The 18,821-nt window shown below is 47.6% G+C and overlaps 1 protein-coding gene across 1 annotated transcript in view; it reads left to right on the top strand.

The window, feature by feature from the left end:
* LOC8030988 (optomotor-blind protein) overlaps positions 1 to 18,821 on the top strand; it is a 94,244-nt gene that overhangs the window by 21,125 nt on the left and 54,298 nt on the right. Inside the window, exon 2 of the mRNA XM_042290979.1 lies at positions 11,469 to 11,736. Within this exon, the coding sequence (XP_042146913.1) occupies positions 11,469 to 11,736 (268 nt within the window). The remainder of the gene's footprint in view (positions 1 to 11,468; positions 11,737 to 18,821) is intronic.

Here is an 18,821-nt window from a genome sequence, read left to right as displayed (position 1 = left end):
CATGCGCACAGATGCTTCCTCCCACGCGATTATGGTTTCTGCGCACGCGCGTTGCCCACACCCGGTGGCGGGGCAAACGCGGGCTCGTCTGTAGACCGCGAGCTGGTCTATAGAATGGCTTTGAACTTCTCAATCCTCATTTTTGCGCAATAATTTCAGTTGGTCTTCAGAACGAGCCTTGACTACAAAGTAGTAAAAACTTCTGCAAAAGCCTTCTCGCATGCGCTACAGGGCAAACCCTTTTTTCTTTTTTCTTTTTAATCGGAGTTGTTTATGTATTATTGTGTAGAAGATAAGCGTGGGAGAGTGCAGACACTACGATACGTTCGATATGGTGTACTGTTGGGAAAGTAAAGTAATGACAGGTAAAACTCTATCTCTATTAAGCTTAAGTACTACGTTAGTGTCTCCTTGTTTAAATAGTTACTGGTTTTACTTCTTCTAATAATATATTTTTATTATAATAAGGATTGGGAAAATAAATCATCTCTACCAAAGGCAGGTGATTGGTCCGTGAGGTGCAGAAATAAATATGTCTGGGCTAAGTGTGGTTATAATCCTAGATACTATACGCCTTTTCTGCACCCTTAGTGTAGTATAAGCGCAGCGACTGAGATTTCGGTTTCACAGATTTGGATACAAAATTTCAAAATTATTTCGCACTTTTTTTTAATTACGTTTGAATATTTTTGTTGGTTTTAGGGCGCAAAACTTTGAAATCGTGTATTCAGACGAGTGTTCTTCCCGACGTCAAACTATAATTGGCTGGGGGTATGTACGATTCGTCATTTGCCTTCCATCGGTACTCGGCTATTGGCCAAACAAATGGGTCGATAAAAGCGAGATCTGCTGTGGCTCACCTTCGAGGTCCCTCTGGCGAAATATTGATGGTCATTTGTTTTCATAAAATCTTCACCGTGCACTAAACATCCACCCGTGAGTATATCTACCAAAGAGATAATCGAAATATCATTTTTATTTCGAGAAAATGAATTTAAGTTTAGGCGCGCACCTCCGAATCAGTTGCTGCCCCTGAACTGGCAAGAAGGAGGAGGGGCAGTCGTGACGTCAAATGCAGCCGAGTGCAGAAAACGCTCCCTACTCCACGGCGTTGTGCGTTGTATAGCGATAGCGACCCTCTGTGGGGTTTTCGAATTGCGTGGTTTCGACTGTTTGCGGCATGCAATGGAAGGTGGAGGAAAGGGCCTGTGTGGTTCGATAACGCCACGAAGAAATGCAGCAGACTGACATCTAATTGGTTACCGACCGACTCTTCGATGGACGTGGGCCCGAGCAGTCCGACGTGGCCACCTAGCGTTCGCGTCGTGCTAGAAAACGGTTCACACCTCGCTAACAAATGAAACCTTCGGTGCCATTCTGCTTTGAAGCGGCATCAGGGTCCACACGTCTGCGTATCGCGAATGCAGCCCACACGGGACGTCCCTTCGGGGGCGATGCCGACGGATCGAATGCGCACGGCGAATCGTCCGAAATCGCGTACTGAAAATCTAAAACATTTGGTGATCATTACTTTACTAAGACGAGCTTCATGAATCGTGTAGTTTTTTATTTCCCATGGACGCGATCGCGATGGCCTTCTAACTGCATCCGAAGCTGGGCGAAGCAGACTGAAGTTGCCCATCTGCTAATGTTTATACAACGTCCGATGTTACAAGAAGACGGCGGACCAGTAGGGTTGCAGGTTAGTTTCGGTTTCGATTACATCGTGCTTCTACGCTAAAAAAAAAACAACAACAAAATACTCCAACATTTTTTCGGAAGTTCACTCGCTGCTCTAGGCTCAGTTTCTCGTGCTCTTCCAGGAAATATGTTTAGTTGAAAACGTTTAAGTTGACGCCGTGCTACACAAACTAAAAAAATAAGAGAAGAAAACGATGGTTACTGGCAGCCTTAAAAAAACGAAGGGCCCGGCTTATCATGTCAACGATTCGTGTTTCGTGATTGCTGAAATAATTACACAAATACTGGGCCAATTTTTTTTTTTTTTTTTTTTTTTTTTCGCGAAGTTTTTAAAAAGACAAGTCTGGTTCTCACTGTGTTTTTCAAAATGAAAATCTCTATTGGCAACAATGCAAAAGTGACGTCAGCGCAAGGCAGGGGTTCACTCTTCGGACTGTAGACTTTGTTCCCAACCGCTTCCAAACAGTTTCGTGGTATCAAACGAATGCATTTGGAAGCTCGCTCCTGCAGCACCCGCACAGCAGCACGAAACAAATGGCCGGCATAGTCCGTATTTAGACTGACCGGTCGAGCTACGGGCCTGCCTTGCCCATAACGTCATGGCACCGCGAAGCGCGGGCATATTTGAAGGCCGGTTTGGACATCATCTTCACTTCCGACTTCGCAATGACTTTTTTTGTTGTTTTTTTTTAAATTTTGCTATACTAAATAGCATACCGGAAAGGGTAAGGGCCGGAGTTAAGCTAAACCTAGCTGCCTTCGTCTTCACTGCTCTCGCCGAACGCGTTAGACGCGTGCAGTGGAGAGAAAGAAAGGCAGGTATAGCTTTAAGTAAACCCACTGATCATTGGAATCGGAGCTCGGCGGTCTGATGTCCCCAGAGGCCTATCGTCCCCTCCTCTCTCTCCCCCAGTTTCTCGCCGCATAGCCTCGCGGATCCCATTCATGAAGCGCGGCTGTTGTTGTTCTAAAGCGCACTTCGCGGCGCATTGACTTTGGATGGAACAGATGCAGCAGCTGCAGGATGCGAATCACACAGAGAAAACAAAGGAGGCGCATGACACGCGAGAGCTGTTACGTTCTATAGCACCGCAGTTAATGAAAAAGGTGGAAACCTTGACAGCGAAACGTCTGATCGATGATTTGTTCTTCGTTTTTTCTGCACCCGCTGCTTTCGTTGCCGTAGCTGACGCCGGCGTCCTTTGGGAACGGAACGGAGAGTTTTATCCGCAGGAAGCGAAGGCCGTATAACTTTTTAGAAGAAAAATCTGTTCGACAAAGGGTATTCACCGACCCTTCTTTTTTTTTTCCTTGTTATTCGGGTGTAATGTACCATCCGAGGTTAATGCGAACGCAGAGGACAAAACGTTTAAACGCTTTATGGGGTAAACAACTGTCTGTGAGCAACATGATAACAAAGCTCGTTCCCTCGTGCCTCGGTTAGTGCGCGCTCTCTTCTAAACCCACTGACATCTTAAGAACCCCGGGGGCGTGGCTTAGTACTTTGATGTTTCTTGATTTGTGATTCGTTCTCCGGCAATCGGAAAATGCAACAGTCAGATTGGCTGCGGAGAGGGCATTTGAAGCTGGAGACCCTGTGACTAAACGCTCTGGCATATTATTTGCGAGGAAAACAAAAAAAAAATGTAAGGTTAACCGGTATTCGCATTACGGAGCGCGCTGGCACCGTGTGAATGTAATCCCAGCAGTTGACATAAGGTGACAGAACGAAAACCCAAAACGTTACGTGGGGAGAAAAAAAAAAAAAAAGAAAAACGGATAGATTGTGTTTGGAGAGTTTTTGCTGAGATATGGCGCCCTTCATTGGCATGCTGGCTCTATAAATATTTACACATTTGCGAGTTTCACTGCACTGCAAGATGAAATAATTACTCTTCATTTGACGTTTCTTAATTATTACACTCAGGTAAAATTCCTACAATATCCAAATTAGCTTGCGAGGGTCTTTTATTCAAAGTTTCCGAAAAGGGTGCCTATATCCTGGTATTCAAATAATACTGAAATTTCGGCCTTTTATACAACTCGCTAGCTTTGCCTTTGTGCTGAGCCTAAGCTCTTCATTATACAAAGTTAAAACCGCCCAGTTTTTGTTGCTGTTGTTGTTGTTTGTTTGCGCGAACGCTTTTTAAATATATTATATACACCGAAAAATCGGTGGGTTCTTTGCTGGGTACTCAGAAACCTTTCAGTATTGCGCAATAACGGGAAGATATATACCTAGAAATGTGTGATATAGCTTAATTTGAGCTTAAACCACAATTGACAGCTTGTTACGGCGAAGCCAATTGTTTTTAAGGCCGGTATCCTACTGTGATGGAAGGCCGTTGTCGTAAACTTTAGATCTCGACACGTACAGGGATCGACACTTCAGAGGTGTCTTTAGTTTAAAATGCATTTTTTAAGTGTTTTAGATGCAAAATGTAAATGCAAAGACCATTCCCAACTTTCTTGGACATCAACGCTTTGCGGGATGTCCAACAACAACTGACCAACAACAAACCTCGCTATGTTCCCAGGGAATATTTTAGATGACAGTCATTAAATATGAATAAGCAGTACTTGAACGTTTGGACGCGTAGTTTTTATTCCACGGCTCTACTTGTTTTATTTTTTTATTGTTTTGCATTGAATTCTGCGAGTTACATTTACAACATTATCAATTTCTGCTTTTCTTTGACAAAATATCGTTAACCTTCAAGAGGACTGTAATTGTCTCGGTAGCATAGAACGGAAATCAGTTAGAATGTTGATATTACGTTGAAAAGCTTTTTTATTCCATGGAATGTCTCAGAAAGTTGGCCATGCCGGTATTTGATCATCCTAGAATAAATCAAAAAATAAATACGTTTCCGTAATTTGCTTTTTGCGACTTAAATACAACCATGGGTTAAAACAAATGCGCCCGCATGCAGTGGAATTAGTATATTTCAACAATCGAGAGCATAACAATAAAATATCATGTTAAGCAGTAAAATGTACTCGAAAGCCTATTCACCACTTCTGGAACCACGAAAACGTAATTGTACGAAGTCTGGCTGGGAGGTAAATCACGATGGGAACAAAAGCGACTTTTTGTCAACCCGGAAAAATTCCGTTTGTATGTTCATACAAGATTTCCTGTTATTTCCTTTCTTGAAGTACTGATTAGAGCGCGACGAAAAGGGAAATTTGTATCTAATTACAATTGTATCTGAAATTTGAAATTTTCAGCATTCAAATGCAATCCAAAAATGCTTTCCAAAATATAAAATGAAAAACAAGTACCCCTAAAGTATTTTTTGTTTTTGTTTTCAATACCCATTTTAAATTACTGTATTTGAAGTATTGCTCATATGGCAGACATCTTCAACCGTCTGCTCCATCAACGACTTTGACGTCACTCAAGCTAGCGTCGAGCCCGGTCGATGGAAGAACTAGACAAGCGCAGCGACCTCACAAGGAGATCTTCATTCGATAAAAAGAATAAAAAAAAATATATGAAACGTCTGGGGTCGATACGTTTCAATTTTCCATTTAACACTCGCCCCTAATCCACCCCGCGCGCGTGCGTGAACAGCCCGGCCATGATTGCGTGTACTCTTTGTTCGTCTGTCGCTACGTGGTCGCTGACGAGGCGGTCACGATTTTCGCGGTGACAGCCACGGCGTCAGCGTTCGCTATTTGATGCGCTCACGACTTTCCTCGTGCGCGGCGCCACTCGCCACAGCAGCGAGCACTCGGCGATCCGAGCGCGGACGTACGCCAGCGTCTGACACGTCTTCATTAGCCTGCCTCGGTGGAGTGCAAGCGGTGACTCGCCGATCACGCCCATTCCTTCACGGCGGGACCCGGGTTCCAGCCCTTACCCCCTCCTTCCTCTGCTCCCATCTTTTTTTTTTTTTTTTCTCATCGGCTTTTTTTTTGTCTATTTATTTCGCTTCTAAAACGAGAAGTATAGAAAAACATGCCAATCGTAATGAACCCACGCACGCGAAAAAAGTAAAAGGTAAAAGACGCCATTTTGGATCACGCTGTCGACCGCAGCGCCTCAGCGCGTAAGTGGGGTGACGAGAAAGCTTTTTTTTTTTTTTTTTTTTCCTTGCTGGCTGGCGTGGTTACTTTGCTCGCCGTTTCCTGGTCGGGTGGTGAAATCGGATGGTTGTGACACCTCGTGACGAAAATTAGACCTTGTCGCGGACGAACTGCAAAGTGTCCATCGAAACGTAACACACACGCGCAAAAATACAAAAAAAAAAATGCGATCCATAAAAAAAGTGGGGGTGTAGGAACCAAAATGATCCGCTATACGTTCTTTTGAAAGAGGAGGTTTAATACAGAACGTGGGCGGACGGTTCCTTTTTCGTTTCGCTTTTGCATTTCGTTCTGTGTGTGTATGTGTTTAAGATTTTATTTTTTGTTTTATTTTTTCTCGTTGATCGTACGGTTGTTGAGTCCCCGTCTTTTTAGCGTTGACGGGACAACGCGTATACCTCCGGACAGCGTGCAATTTGGACAGCTCCGTCGTGATCTCACGTGCTGCCAGCGTGTCATTTGGACCTAAGTGTTTTACTGTCGCTTCCTCCTCGCCCGCTTGTTCTCTACTTTACTTCTTCTAGCAGTTCGTATACACTAAAACCGTGAGCATTACAGAACAAAAAAGAAACCAAAAAAACGTTTTGATCGTTTTTTTCTTTTTATCTTTTTCATCTAATATCGTTGCCCCTTCTGTTTATCTCTTCTTTGTTCTCGCGCAAGTCCCCCTTTATCTCTGTTCGTTTCATTCGACGCCTTTTTATCCTCAAAGCGTTTGTGGGAGCATCAATTGATCGCCCTCCCTCCTCCTCCTCGCATGCCCGGCCGCAGCGTTCTGTGTCGCTGCGCGCGTAGCCCTACTCCTTAATTGAACGCTGCAGCCGAGTCGTGCTTGGTCTCCCGTTCACGTCGGCGCTCAAACCACGGTAGCCGCGCACCACCGCTCGGCGGAGCGCGAGAGATATACGTGGGACGGCCCCACACGATCCTCCGTCGATGTGTCGACAGTCCATGTGAGAGTCATCAACGCTCGGACACGACTGCCCGCTCTTCGGCCACCGCGCGCGCCTCCGTGCATGCTGGCGTTCCCGCCGACAGCACAAAGCAAAACTCTCTTTCAAAATAGCGCTTCGCCCGTTTCCCGCTGCCGTTGTTGCTGCTGCTGCCGCTGCTGCTACTGCTTCGGTGGTCGGTTGGACTCGCGGGGTAATGTTTGAGATGCCTGACAAGCTCTCGTTCTGGCGTGGCGCTGCTAAGCTTTGCTTTGCGTTTATTCTGGGCGTTCTTCCCCCCCTTTCCCGCGGGGCAATTATACTCTCGATATCATTGGCTCGTGATGCGCCGCGATGTCTCTTTCGCTTTAATGAGTGTACACGAATGAAGTCGTCAATGTGGGCTGCGTCTGGCTTCGCACGAAGGGGGAGGGAGGGGATGATGACTCTGAGCGATCTGGCAATTTGCCCACCGCGAGTTTGCTCGCTCTCTTTGTGTATATATCGTCATCGGCTGTACGGCTCACGTGCCCTTATGTTCACTGGCGGGACGAGTAGGCTATGGGAGTCTCTTTCGAGTTCCTGGCCCCCAGCGCGCCGCGTGCGTTACTTCCCGGCCATGCTGTGGCTGCGCGTGTGCACGTCCAAGGCGGCCGCGAGACGCGGAACCGCTATTCGCAGCGAGAAAGCTTTCGCTAGAGGCGGGACTACCGAAACTCCTCGCTGCCGTTTTCATCCTGCCAGTGACTATAAGTGACTAGGGGTAGACATGCTGCTGATGAACGTGTGTTGCGCTACCGACGATGCGTTGCCTTCCATGGTGAATGCACTGTGTAAACGGAGAAGTGGTTCGATATGTTTCTTGGGAGCGGCCTCTATTGCGACCTTAAAGGGACCATGAAATGATTTTTTTACTTTTTCCAGATAACTTTTACATTAAACCGTCAATGTTCACTCAATGCCGAACAGGCATCCGTTTTCGTCTCGGTTTATTAACTTCTGCGCAAAAAATTAATGAAATATCGACTTTTTCATTCTCTCCAACTGACCGCAAAACAAGCCGTGACGTACGCTGTTTCCGGAACCGGAAGTTCTCTCGGCAGTAGGAAAATGGGAGCGTTAGCGGCGACGAGTTGGGGTGCGCCGGTAGGTTTTACTGCGCGGATGTCACCGACGTATTTTCTGAATCGGCGCCTCTCTTCGCCGCATCGCAGCTGAGCGAAATTCAACGAGATATGTTGCGCTACAGCGACAGCATGAGACTAGTCCCATACGCCGGTATGCCTGTTGGGAAGTGCAGCGAGTCTTCCGGTGAAGACTCCAGAAGTCAACCCAACTGTCATTGTTGGTAGAAGGCGGTCCGTGTCAGTCGTTTGCAAAGCGACGTAGATGGAAACAAATTGCCGCGGCGTTTTTCGCGGCCTCGAAGATGCAGGAGCGAGCCGACGTTAAAAAAGATACGTTTGAACTACGAGTGTCAGCAAGAGCCACGTAAATACCTGTTCACACTCGGAGCGGACGCGCGCGTTTGATGGAAGTGCTGTATTCGCGCTGTTGGTAAGCGCTTCGGGACCGATCTTTTACAATTGCAACTCGATACTGACGCGACACTCGGCAAAGAAAGGTTGGACCGGCATTGCACGTATACCTCCCATGAACTGTTATAGCTCGACAGTGACGTGGAGTCTGTCAGAATAAAAACGGCATACCAATAACAAAGTGTACATACCGTGTTACGAAGGTAATCCATTAGGCGTTTATTTCAGCTCTATATCACACAAAACAAGAAGATAGAATCGACGAGAGTCCCTTTTCGACGAGTGTTCGTCAACACTGCCTCGGAAAACAAGGGGAAGAGATTGACCTCACCTCTTAATCTAAAATTGAGGTCAGCGATCAAACTATAATGCGGGAAGGGTCCACAAGGGTAGCGCGGGCATATTCCATTCGGCACGCCAGCCGGTCGTAGGCAGACGGTCTTGCGACGAAGCAACGCTGCGCCGAGTCGGAGTGCCTGCTAGGCCTATATTCTGAGCAGCTCGCTTCGTCGGAGTAGGTATATTCGTGGCCAGCGTTCTTGTTCGTCGTGGTCTGTTTTAAGTACTTTTTTCTTGCTGCTTGAAGTCGGCACGCGCGAGAAGAACACGTAGAAAAATAAACGTTCAGTCAGTCAGAGTTTTGAGAGGAAGGAAATCAAAGGAAAAAAACGTTCAACGGCCATCGCGACCCAAGCAACCCAAGTAACTGAACTCGGACCTGCCCTACTGCGCACGCGCAGTAGTTGGTTCGTTTACCACACGGTAGATGGCGCTTGGCTCTCAGCATTATCAAATTTGGCAATTTTCGCCACACATCTCTAATTATGCAACAAAATGTGGATCTGAATATTATTTAACAAAACTTTTAGGAAACATTCGCCGGCTATTTATTGTTTACGATCGCGGTGCTGGTGAGGTAGGCTCTAACCAACGTTGGCTCTAACCCAATAGGCGACGTGGATTCGGCTGACGTGCCCCGTTTCCGCGGATGCATCGTAGTGAAAAGGCGAAGGGAAGAAGGCGCAAAAGAGTCCAGTTTTCTTTTAAAAGTTCTATAGCAAAGAATTTTTTTTGGCTCCGTATTTTTGTGTTTTTGTGTTTCTTTTCACACCTTTTACGACGTGCGGTGGATGAAATTTGATTTTAAAATCATTTCATGGTCCCTTTAAATAAGTCGGTATATGTCAGTCTCAATGTCGCATCACCAAGCAGCGTGCCGCTCTGAAGGTCCTACGTACTCGAAACTGTTTCGTTTGTTTGTTTGTTTTTTCTGCTCGGACATCTGTCGAGATATAGCGTTATGGTTGTTAGGCTCACGCGCGGTACTGAAACACCTCGTGGTCCTATACACTTGAAAGTACATTTTTCTAAATTTTCTTTTGCCACTTTGGGGTGTCACTAGACCTTAGATATAGAAAGATAAAATATCAAAATTTATAAATAGCTGATAATGCATTTACAAGCCAATAAACATATCCGTCGACAGTCGCATGTTCGTTGAATATGGTGTTCCTTTCTAAAGAAGTGGTATCTTTTATCTTAATTATATTCCAACTTAATAGCCTTTTTTTTTCTCAATATATCGCGCTACAACCACCGTAATCAGATGGCGGTCGCCGAGCGCATCTACTTTTCGGTATGTGCTAATTATAAGTGCAATGAACCAGGTATCTAATCGGTAAATGGTGAGGTCTGCGACACTTCCTTGAGCATTCAGCCCGGGCCGGGACAATTTTTGTCTTGGTGATGCCTATTAACATTTTGGGGGGGCTTTTCAAGATTCATGATAAATTTAAACTTAAGACACGTGAAGTGTCTGCGTTACCTTCAGAGAGGAAACAGAAAGAGAGCTGAGCAACAGCAAGATGTCTTCCCCACACCACACCCCTGCACAAATGAAAGCCTGAATGCTTTCTATTCCCTATTGCCATATGACAAATTACTTATAGTGGCATTCGTCGCTAGATAATTGGTTTACGATTGTTTTATGGAACCACGATGTGACCTCGTAAGGTCCCCGAGTGTGCGATGATGACATGATTAAGGGCTGGTCACGCCTTGACGTTCGTAAAGTGTAAGTATTTGGAATAATGTTTGGAACCGGGTGGAGTAGTTTTCCTTCATTCTTTTTATTTTGCTATCGGCGCGAACGTTTCTGCGCGTGAACTTTAATTAAATATCCACAGCGAGCGTCATTCCAATCACAGTGAAAAATAAAATATCTCTGTACGGGGATGATGAACATCCGGATGCGGATAATTATTTTAAGAGCGTCGATGGTTCCAATTATGGGAAGCGTTATTTATATAATCCGTATGGAGAGATTGTTGCGACATAAATAATTTCAAGTTCCGGTAGTACAGGAAGAAAGACCAGAACAAATGTGCATTAGTTTCCAAGCCCCCCCGGGCTTGAAATACCGCAAGGTACCCTAACCTCGTGTTATGTTTGAGAATTACCACAAAGCATACCTTTTCAGAATAGTGTAGGGCCGCCATTTGTTACCCTCGCAAAAGACGGTCTCGCGATGAACCTATATCGTTCACTTGTGTTGTATTGAATTGTAGTAGTAGTAGTAGTAGTATTGGTGGTTTACTGGCGCAAAAGCGACGAGGGCCATACTGAGCCATATTGAATTGTTGTGTTATTTATTTCAGCAGCAGCATGCCGCGGCTTTCGTTGATTTTGTGTTTAAAGCATTCCTCTTATCGGCGTGATTTGACTTGCCGTGGATAAGGAGAATGGCGCATTAGTCTACGGACATAGAAGACATTCTTAAGTGATTTTATCCTTTTGAGCTAATAAATTCACTAAAAATGTTGTAACCAAGCAATATTTAAACAACAAATAATGCAGAAATAAACAGTGTTGCGAGCTGAAGTAACACCACACATGATAATCAACGCCTCTAAATGACCTCCACTGCCTTTATGAATTGTCATCGGACTAGGGTCACGCCAACTTAGCAAATGGGTCCCTAGCCTGACACCGCGAGCGTCCTTCAAAGCACTGATTTTGTACTAGGCGCTGTCGAACGCTCTCGTATGCGCTCGTGTCCGATTTGTGTCTGTGCCCGTTATCAGTGTGACGACATCAAAATCCTAGTGCACGGACTTTATATATTCTAGGGGGTGTTGGTTAAAGTCGCTTCCCCCTCCCGTCTGTGATATTGAAGACTCAGAAACACTCTGTGTTCCTCTTGCAGGCGGATGTTCCCGGCGTACAAGGTCCGCGTCACGGGGCTCGACAAGAAAGCCAAGTACATCTTACTCATGGACATCGTGGCGGCGGACGACTGCCGCTACAAGTTCCACAACAGCCGGTGGATGATCGCCGGGAAGGCGGATCCGGAGATGCCCAAGCGCATGTACATCCACCCGGACTCGCCGTCGACCGGAGAGCAGTGGATGCAGAAAGTGGTGTCCTTCCACAAGCTCAAGCTCACCAACAACATATCCGACAAGCACGGCTTTGTGAGTACACCCTCATCTGTTCGTAGCAAAGTGCTTAGCGTGGTTTGGACTGTAGGTGTTATCGGATTAATTGCTTTCACAGCAGTCTTCATAACCTCATGTGGCACCATAGACCTTAACTACAGACGTTATTATGCGATTTCATCGAGCTGAGCGCGTGTCGCGCATGTGTGCTTAGTGGCGAAGGTTACTTTAGAAAGAAGGAAAATCCGTCTAAATACCCTACCGCTCATCCGAAGTATATAGGTTGCGGCGTGATCGTCGAAAACCGTGCTTGGCTGCTCCTTCCTATTTCCAGGAGCTTGTGTTTGTATCGTGTATGCATGGTTGATAACAGGGTGCACACCGTCGGTGACAGCCGGCGCCCGTTCAGCTGACCCCCCCCCCCCCCCCCCCCCCTTAGTGTGTGACTTAAAAACCACTCAATTCGCACGAGACAACAACACACGGCCGGTAGTACACACTCTAGCTCACGGACCTTCGACCCAGGTCTTCAAAGATGGACGACCGAGTAGAAGCCGCACGTGTGTGCCCTCACACGAATGCAGGGAGAAAAAGACCGCACGCACTCACGCGTAGGAAGAAACCGCATATCGCAAGGAGAAAAACAAGGAGGCCGGTATAGACCTCAGCGAGAGAAGCAAACATCCCCCCACCACCACTCGCATTTACAGAATCAACAGACTCACAAACCGTGGGGAAGTGCTGCGGAAACTGGCGGTCAAAACAAACGTAGTGGGGATTAGACTCAATCGCGGCGGCGCTTAAAAGCGCCGCCATAATGTCCCACGTGGACCCGGGGCTGTACGCGTTCGCAGCGGTGTGTTCCTCCGTCGGCAGAAGGCGACTCGATGATGGGGCAAACAAAGCGGCCGAAGCTCGTCTCTCACGGTTCTCGCGTTGAAGAGCGCCACAACGGAGAGGCTTCCGCTGAGCGGGGTGATGTCGAACCTGCGCGCTGCAAAACCGCGGGATTCGGGTTTCCTTGGCCCTGCCGCTGCCATCTGATGGGGCATTCGGGGCAAACAGCGGCACCGCCAAAGGGACGCCGAGGATCGGGTCTTGGGAGCCCCATGAGCTTTCAAGGGTTCCAAAAAGGGACTGCTGCTGATGCGAAGGAAGTCGAGCTAGCTCAGGTGGGACCCTGTTTAGTTTTTCTTACTTGGTTATTACCTTTGGCACCGTCGGTTTCGTTTGTTTGCTTCTTTGTTTTTGTGAAGAAATATATCTTACGCGGTAAATGATCGCTTCGCATCTGTGGCCGAGATGTCGTCTGCTCCGGACCGAGGAGCAGCTACGGGGGCGGAGTTTCGTCGAACGCGTGATCACACCCTCTCATCGCGCCCCATTGTTTCCTCCTCTCCTTGACTTGCGCGCCGTATAGCCCGGTGTTTTTCGGTATGATCGCTGCCGTGGCTGCCAAGCCGTGGCACTAGGTGAAGCTTGGAGAAGTTCTCCCACTACCTGGGACCTCGCATAGTAAGAGAATAGTCTGAGGCTATTAGGTCGCGTTCGTGTCCCGCCTCGCTTCATGCTGTATGATTAGATCGGATGTACCGACGATCTCTCAGTCAGGGTCTAAGAAAATATGTACCGACGAGCATGCGTATTCGAAGAATGCTCCTTGTGGGACTCCAAGCAAATACTAGGCTTTTTTTCTTTCTTGATACATGTTATTAAAAAGCTTCCAGTGATTTTTTTTTTTAATATAGTGAAGCTCATCAGCGCTTTATCAACCTAGTGTCATCTGTTCATTGTAGACAATGGTTTCGGTCAGAAAGCGGGGACACGAGGAGGTACAATAACATAAAATTACGACGAAATATTTTAGAAAGCCATTTATGTAAAACATCCTGAGGATCTGCTGTGCCTTTGCACAGCAGATCCTCAGGTGCACAGCACGGCCGCCGATGTTGTAGCATACCTGTTTCTTTTTTTTTTTTCTTTTTTTTTTTTATATTTTGCGGAGTTTCTAAAATAATAATTTCAAACAACTCAGGTCATTCCTAGCAGAAATATTCGATCGTGGCGAAAGCTTTATCATCATTATCGTCTCACTTAGAACAGAATTTTGACAGATAATTAACCCGCGACAGTTCTGTCAGCGATAGCGATTGCTGAATGCCTCTCAAGAATATGTTAAGGGTCGCGGTACTCTGCACAAATTGCTGATGCCGAACGTCCACACAAAGACACACTCGCAATATGCTAAATTTATAACCTGGAGGAACTCACTCCGCAAGTTCTGCTTGCAAAATGCGATCAGATTCGTGTCTCTCGCACGGCCTTGCGCCGCACCCGACCGGGATACACGAACCCCCAGCCACACCACGGGGCGACAAGGTTTTTGGCAAAAAAATAAACGAGCAAAGCATTCGTTCCGCACGTATAGAATCAGGTGTTCGGCCCGCCGCTCTATATCAACTGCAGCTCTGAGCTCAGCTGGGAATCGCGCTAAAAACCTGCGCAGATGCACGCCTCCCCCCCCCCCCCCCCCCCCCCCCCCCCTCCCCCACAACAACCGAACCGGGGTAGGAGACTTCAAACAACAACAGCAACCCTTCGGGCCCCCAAGACAAGCGCGCCGCAGTCACGTGTCGTGATAAAACGCCGTTTCGTCTTCTGGTGGCCCGGCCCACACACCAGAGCCGCCTTTGCTTATACAGCCCCGAGAAAAAAACAAAACAAAAAAAACCTAAGAGTGCGTGCGTGTGTGCACCTCGGATGGATGCTGTCTCTGCAAACAGGGGGGCGAGTCGAGAGACGCTCGTTGCTGGCGAACCGAGCTACGCTCCGTTTCACCTTACAAAACGATGGACCGCGAACGATGTACACGAGTCATCTCTCAGCCAATCCATTGTCGCGTGAGCGTCATTTGACCTTCGGGAGGGGCGCGGCGACGCCACGGGAGTTTAGTCGCGGGATATACTCGCAGAGTTTTGATTGGCTGGGATGGCCCCTAGCGCCCTCCGCGGTTCACTCTAAGGTAAAACCAAGTACGGTGGTGGCGGGGCCGGCCGAGGGAGCGAGTCCCCCGCGAAAACGTTTGCCTCCGCGGAGACTCAAGTATGATGAATGAAGGGGGAACTGCGCGTGCGCGCGGTGTCCCTTTATATATACACAGCGCCGCGTCCTATATCTGCGCCGCGCGCTCTGATGCACGAGCTGCGCGCGGGTTCTGAAGAAGACCGAGCTCACCAAGGAGACCCAGGCCGTTTGTCTCCTCGCGTCTGTCCTCCGACACCGGGTTAGAGTTCGGAAGCTGATGCGTCTCTGCGCGCATGAGGGTGCCGGTTGCCTCGGGTGCGGAAGGGCAGGAGCGCCCGAGGGGTGCCATCGAAAACTCACAAACCCTTTATACAATTAAAAAAAAAAAAGGGGGGGGGGGGGGGGGGAGGGGGGGAGTGATGTTCTAAATCATGCGCTGCGCTCCGTACAGCGCGTGAATTAGAACATCACCTCGTGAAAGCGCCGCAATCTTCGCTCGCGTCATCGGCTCCGTGTGCGGGCGCAAACTCATATCCTTGTGGGTGTCGAAGCGAACGACGATAGTAAACGTATATGGAAACACGCGACACCACATTGCTTTATAGTTTTGCGTTCATTTATGTCTAAACATTCGTATAACTGTCATTAACTTGGTCAAGTATAGTATGTAATATCAGCTAAACATACGGGGTGTGATCAAAGAGTTGCGAGACTGATTTTGTTGCGTAAAAAGATAGGGCAGCAAAGTGATGCGCGCGCAGTAGTCGAAGGAAGGGACCTTCGTGCGTCGTTGTACCAAAGGGCGTCGTTCTACATGTGAACATTCGGCGGTGCGCTACACGAGTTTTTGTGCACCAGGTGCAGGGGCACAATGGCGATTTCACCATACACTGCAAATCAGAGCGAGTGCGAACATCAATTTTGCGTCAAAATCGTCAAATATAAAACAGAGACCTTTAAAATGATTCAGCAGGCTTGTGTCAGAAAGCAGTGAATTTTGCGAAGTTTTTTAAGTGTCCCTCGCGCTTTGGGAACGGGAGAACATCGCTGAAAGGCGAAGAACGCTAGGGCGACCTTATCCGACCTTTCCTTGATTTCAGTGACGTTCTGCCATTCTTGAGGAGCGTTTTAGGACTCAAAACACCTCGCACATCTCACTGCTTTTTGGCATAAGCCTTCTAAATAATTTCAGATGTCTCCGTTCTAGATTTGCCGAGTTTGACGTAATATTGATGTTCGCTCTCGCTTTGGTTTGCAGTCTATGGAGAGGTCGCCATTTTGCTCATGCATGTTGTGTAACAAACTCGTGTAGCGCAGTTCTAAATGTTCACAGAGCGACGCCCTTTGTCATAATGACGCAGGAAGGTTCCTGCTTTTGACTGCTGCACGCGCTTCACTGTGCTGCCCTCTCTTTTTACGCTACAAAATCAGTCTCAAAATTTTTTGATCACACCTCGTATATACTAATCTATTGCCTCAAAAAAAGGCTGTATCCTGAGCAGAGAGATAAGGTTAGTTCAACCATAGCCGCCCGACTTTCTTGCACTCGATATAGCGGCAAGGATCGGAGGAAAAGGCTTTAGCTATGGCATTAACAACGACGTAATTTCGCCTACATATTCTAAAAGTGAATAAAAAAAATAAAACCAAGGCAGGAGGTGACAGGTGCTGCCGGGATTTCGAAGTGCTACATAGGCGTGATTGAGAGCAACGAGGTAATGGCTGAAATTGCCACGTTTTACGTGAAGCGAATTCGCTTTCAATTCCGACCTCGATTCAAAACGCACCTACGAAATTTTCATATATGGCACCGACAGCTTAGAAAGACGTATACAGGGCACGACTTCTCGCGTTTACGCTCCTTGCGCTCTAAAGGACGGCTCTGAGTTCGTTTTTCTGCAGAAAAGGGAAACATCCAACGACGCCGAACAGTACCAGGATTCTAGCGAATGACAATGACGCTCAGAATACAATTAGATCCGAAAGGTGCGCACAGGGACAATTAGCGAGTAAAAGGTCATGCTCATTTGCATTTTTTTTATTTTTGCACCAATCGTATTTTTAGCTTTGTCACCCGCTAGGATCCTGGTACTGTTCGCCGTGATTGGCTGTTTCCGTGTTCTGCGGGAAAGTGAGCTCACAGACCCATGTTTAGAGCGTGCTTGAAGCCGAGGTCACACTGCTTACACATCATACACTTCATGATTCATTTTTCTTATCCGCTAACAGTGCAGTTTTATTGGAGCAATATTAAGACCCGGGAATCGCCACCCTCTGCGTTCCCTGAGCTGTCAGCGCCTGCTGAATCGCATACAAGGACGTACCGAAGTCCCGTGCCACGCCCATGAGAACAGTGAGATGCCCGCAATCGTCGAAGACGGCCTCATCTACTATACCGCAGTCTCGTGTAGGTTTTATGGGCAGGTACCACGCTAACCACAGATCTTCCGTCATCTATGGCGAGACGCTCCCAGGGGATTAAGAACATTACGAAGCCGCCGTCAGAAAGACGTCTCTCGCTCTCGAGATATCTACTTTATATTCTTATACCTATGCCTAGACCCAATTACACAGCGCTGCGGGGATTCGTGTTCTTTAGCGGCGATTTATTACGCGCCCACCACGACTTCGCCACCCTCTCTTTCTTCTGAGCCACACGCCGTTCACCCCTCGCTGACAGCGCGGTGCGAGCTCCGCGCCCGCGCAGGACCAATCAATGGCGTCTCTTTCATCACGTGACGTTGTGCTCTCTGCGCGCGGGTATAGGGGTGTGCAGCGTCATCACGTGGTGAAAGATAGACGTACGGCTGGTCCAACGGGAGCGTCGCTTCCGCTGCACTATCAATTACTTACGGATGAACGGCGTATATATGGCGCGACGACAGCAGACCTCCGACAAGGACAGAGACGCGCCCGCCGCCACACTTAACAGCCTCATTCCGGTAGCACTTAGGGGTCATTACCACGAGGGGAGACGACTCGGGTAGCGGGGGGATATGCATGACGCTGCAATTATCGGTTGGTGTCGCAGGCGTATCTTCTGCCCCCCTGAGTTGGAGTAGCTCGCCCTCCAGTGGTGCGGGGCAAAAGAATAAAATACATCCCGACTGGCCGAGGAATGAATTGAGCAGCCGACAGATCTAAGGATGCGGGAAGAGAGGCCTAAGTGGCTGGGCGTTCCCGCGAACCGTTTTATGGCGGCTGAGTTGCGCCGATCGGCGGTACCGAGTAACGACCTGATACACGTCGCCTTGGGTTGTGTGCGCGGGCTGCGAGGAGCACTGCTTTGTGCCGCTGCTGCGTGGTCAGGCTATTCGGTCGATCAGGGGGTTGCTGGATCGTTCCAGTTCGCCTTTGTGTAACGTTGGTGGTGGTGGCACGGTATTTCCCTCGTGGTCGTGTGTGGGCAGCGAGATGCGATTGAGATAATACAGCGAATGACTGTGTTTGCGATTCCGACTGGAGGAGGGGGGGAGAGCGCCCTATGAGCTTGGTTTTGTGGTCCCGTTGAAACGCCTCGTGAAGACGTAGAGAGGGCCTGTGTATAGTCTCGAAGATATTATGTTTTCTTGGCCGTATAAGATCATTTCCAATCCCAATGCCGATTTTTTTTTTTTGTCTTTTCGGTTAGGGAAGTGAAATGATGCCCAAAAGTGCTGCGTCCTAAAAAAATGAAACGGGGTACCACGTGCTTGCTATTGGCTGTTTCCTTATAAATAGAAAATACATCGACCAGGTGGTACTACATCTAAAACGAAAGCTACACATACATAGGTGGTACAAATTCATAAACATAATATAGTAATAAGTTTCGGACGGTGCATCCTCGTATTCCGTCAATTTTTTAGCCAAATCGAGAAAAAGAAAGAGTTACGAAAGTAACGAGTACATATAATTATTTCAAGATGTTAACTTTCAGCGAAAAGTAGGCATCCGTATACCTTCGCCAACTAATCGTTGAGTCTGAGCCAATACACATATTTGGGAAGATTTGTGCTTTCTTTTCGATCTGTATTTTTTTTTCTTCTTCTTCTTTAAAGTCTTGAGCTATCAAGAAGATTTTATTCGTTAGCAGATTAATAAACGGCAATTTAGCG

This window comes from Ixodes scapularis, unplaced genomic scaffold, assembly GCF_016920785.2.
Source record: "Ixodes scapularis isolate PalLabHiFi unplaced genomic scaffold, ASM1692078v2 PGA_scaffold1__304_contigs__length_218370807, whole genome shotgun sequence".
NCBI classification, from domain to species: Eukaryota; Metazoa; Arthropoda; class Arachnida; order Ixodida; family Ixodidae; genus Ixodes; species Ixodes scapularis.
This window is presented reverse-complemented; position numbering and strand designations above follow the sequence as displayed.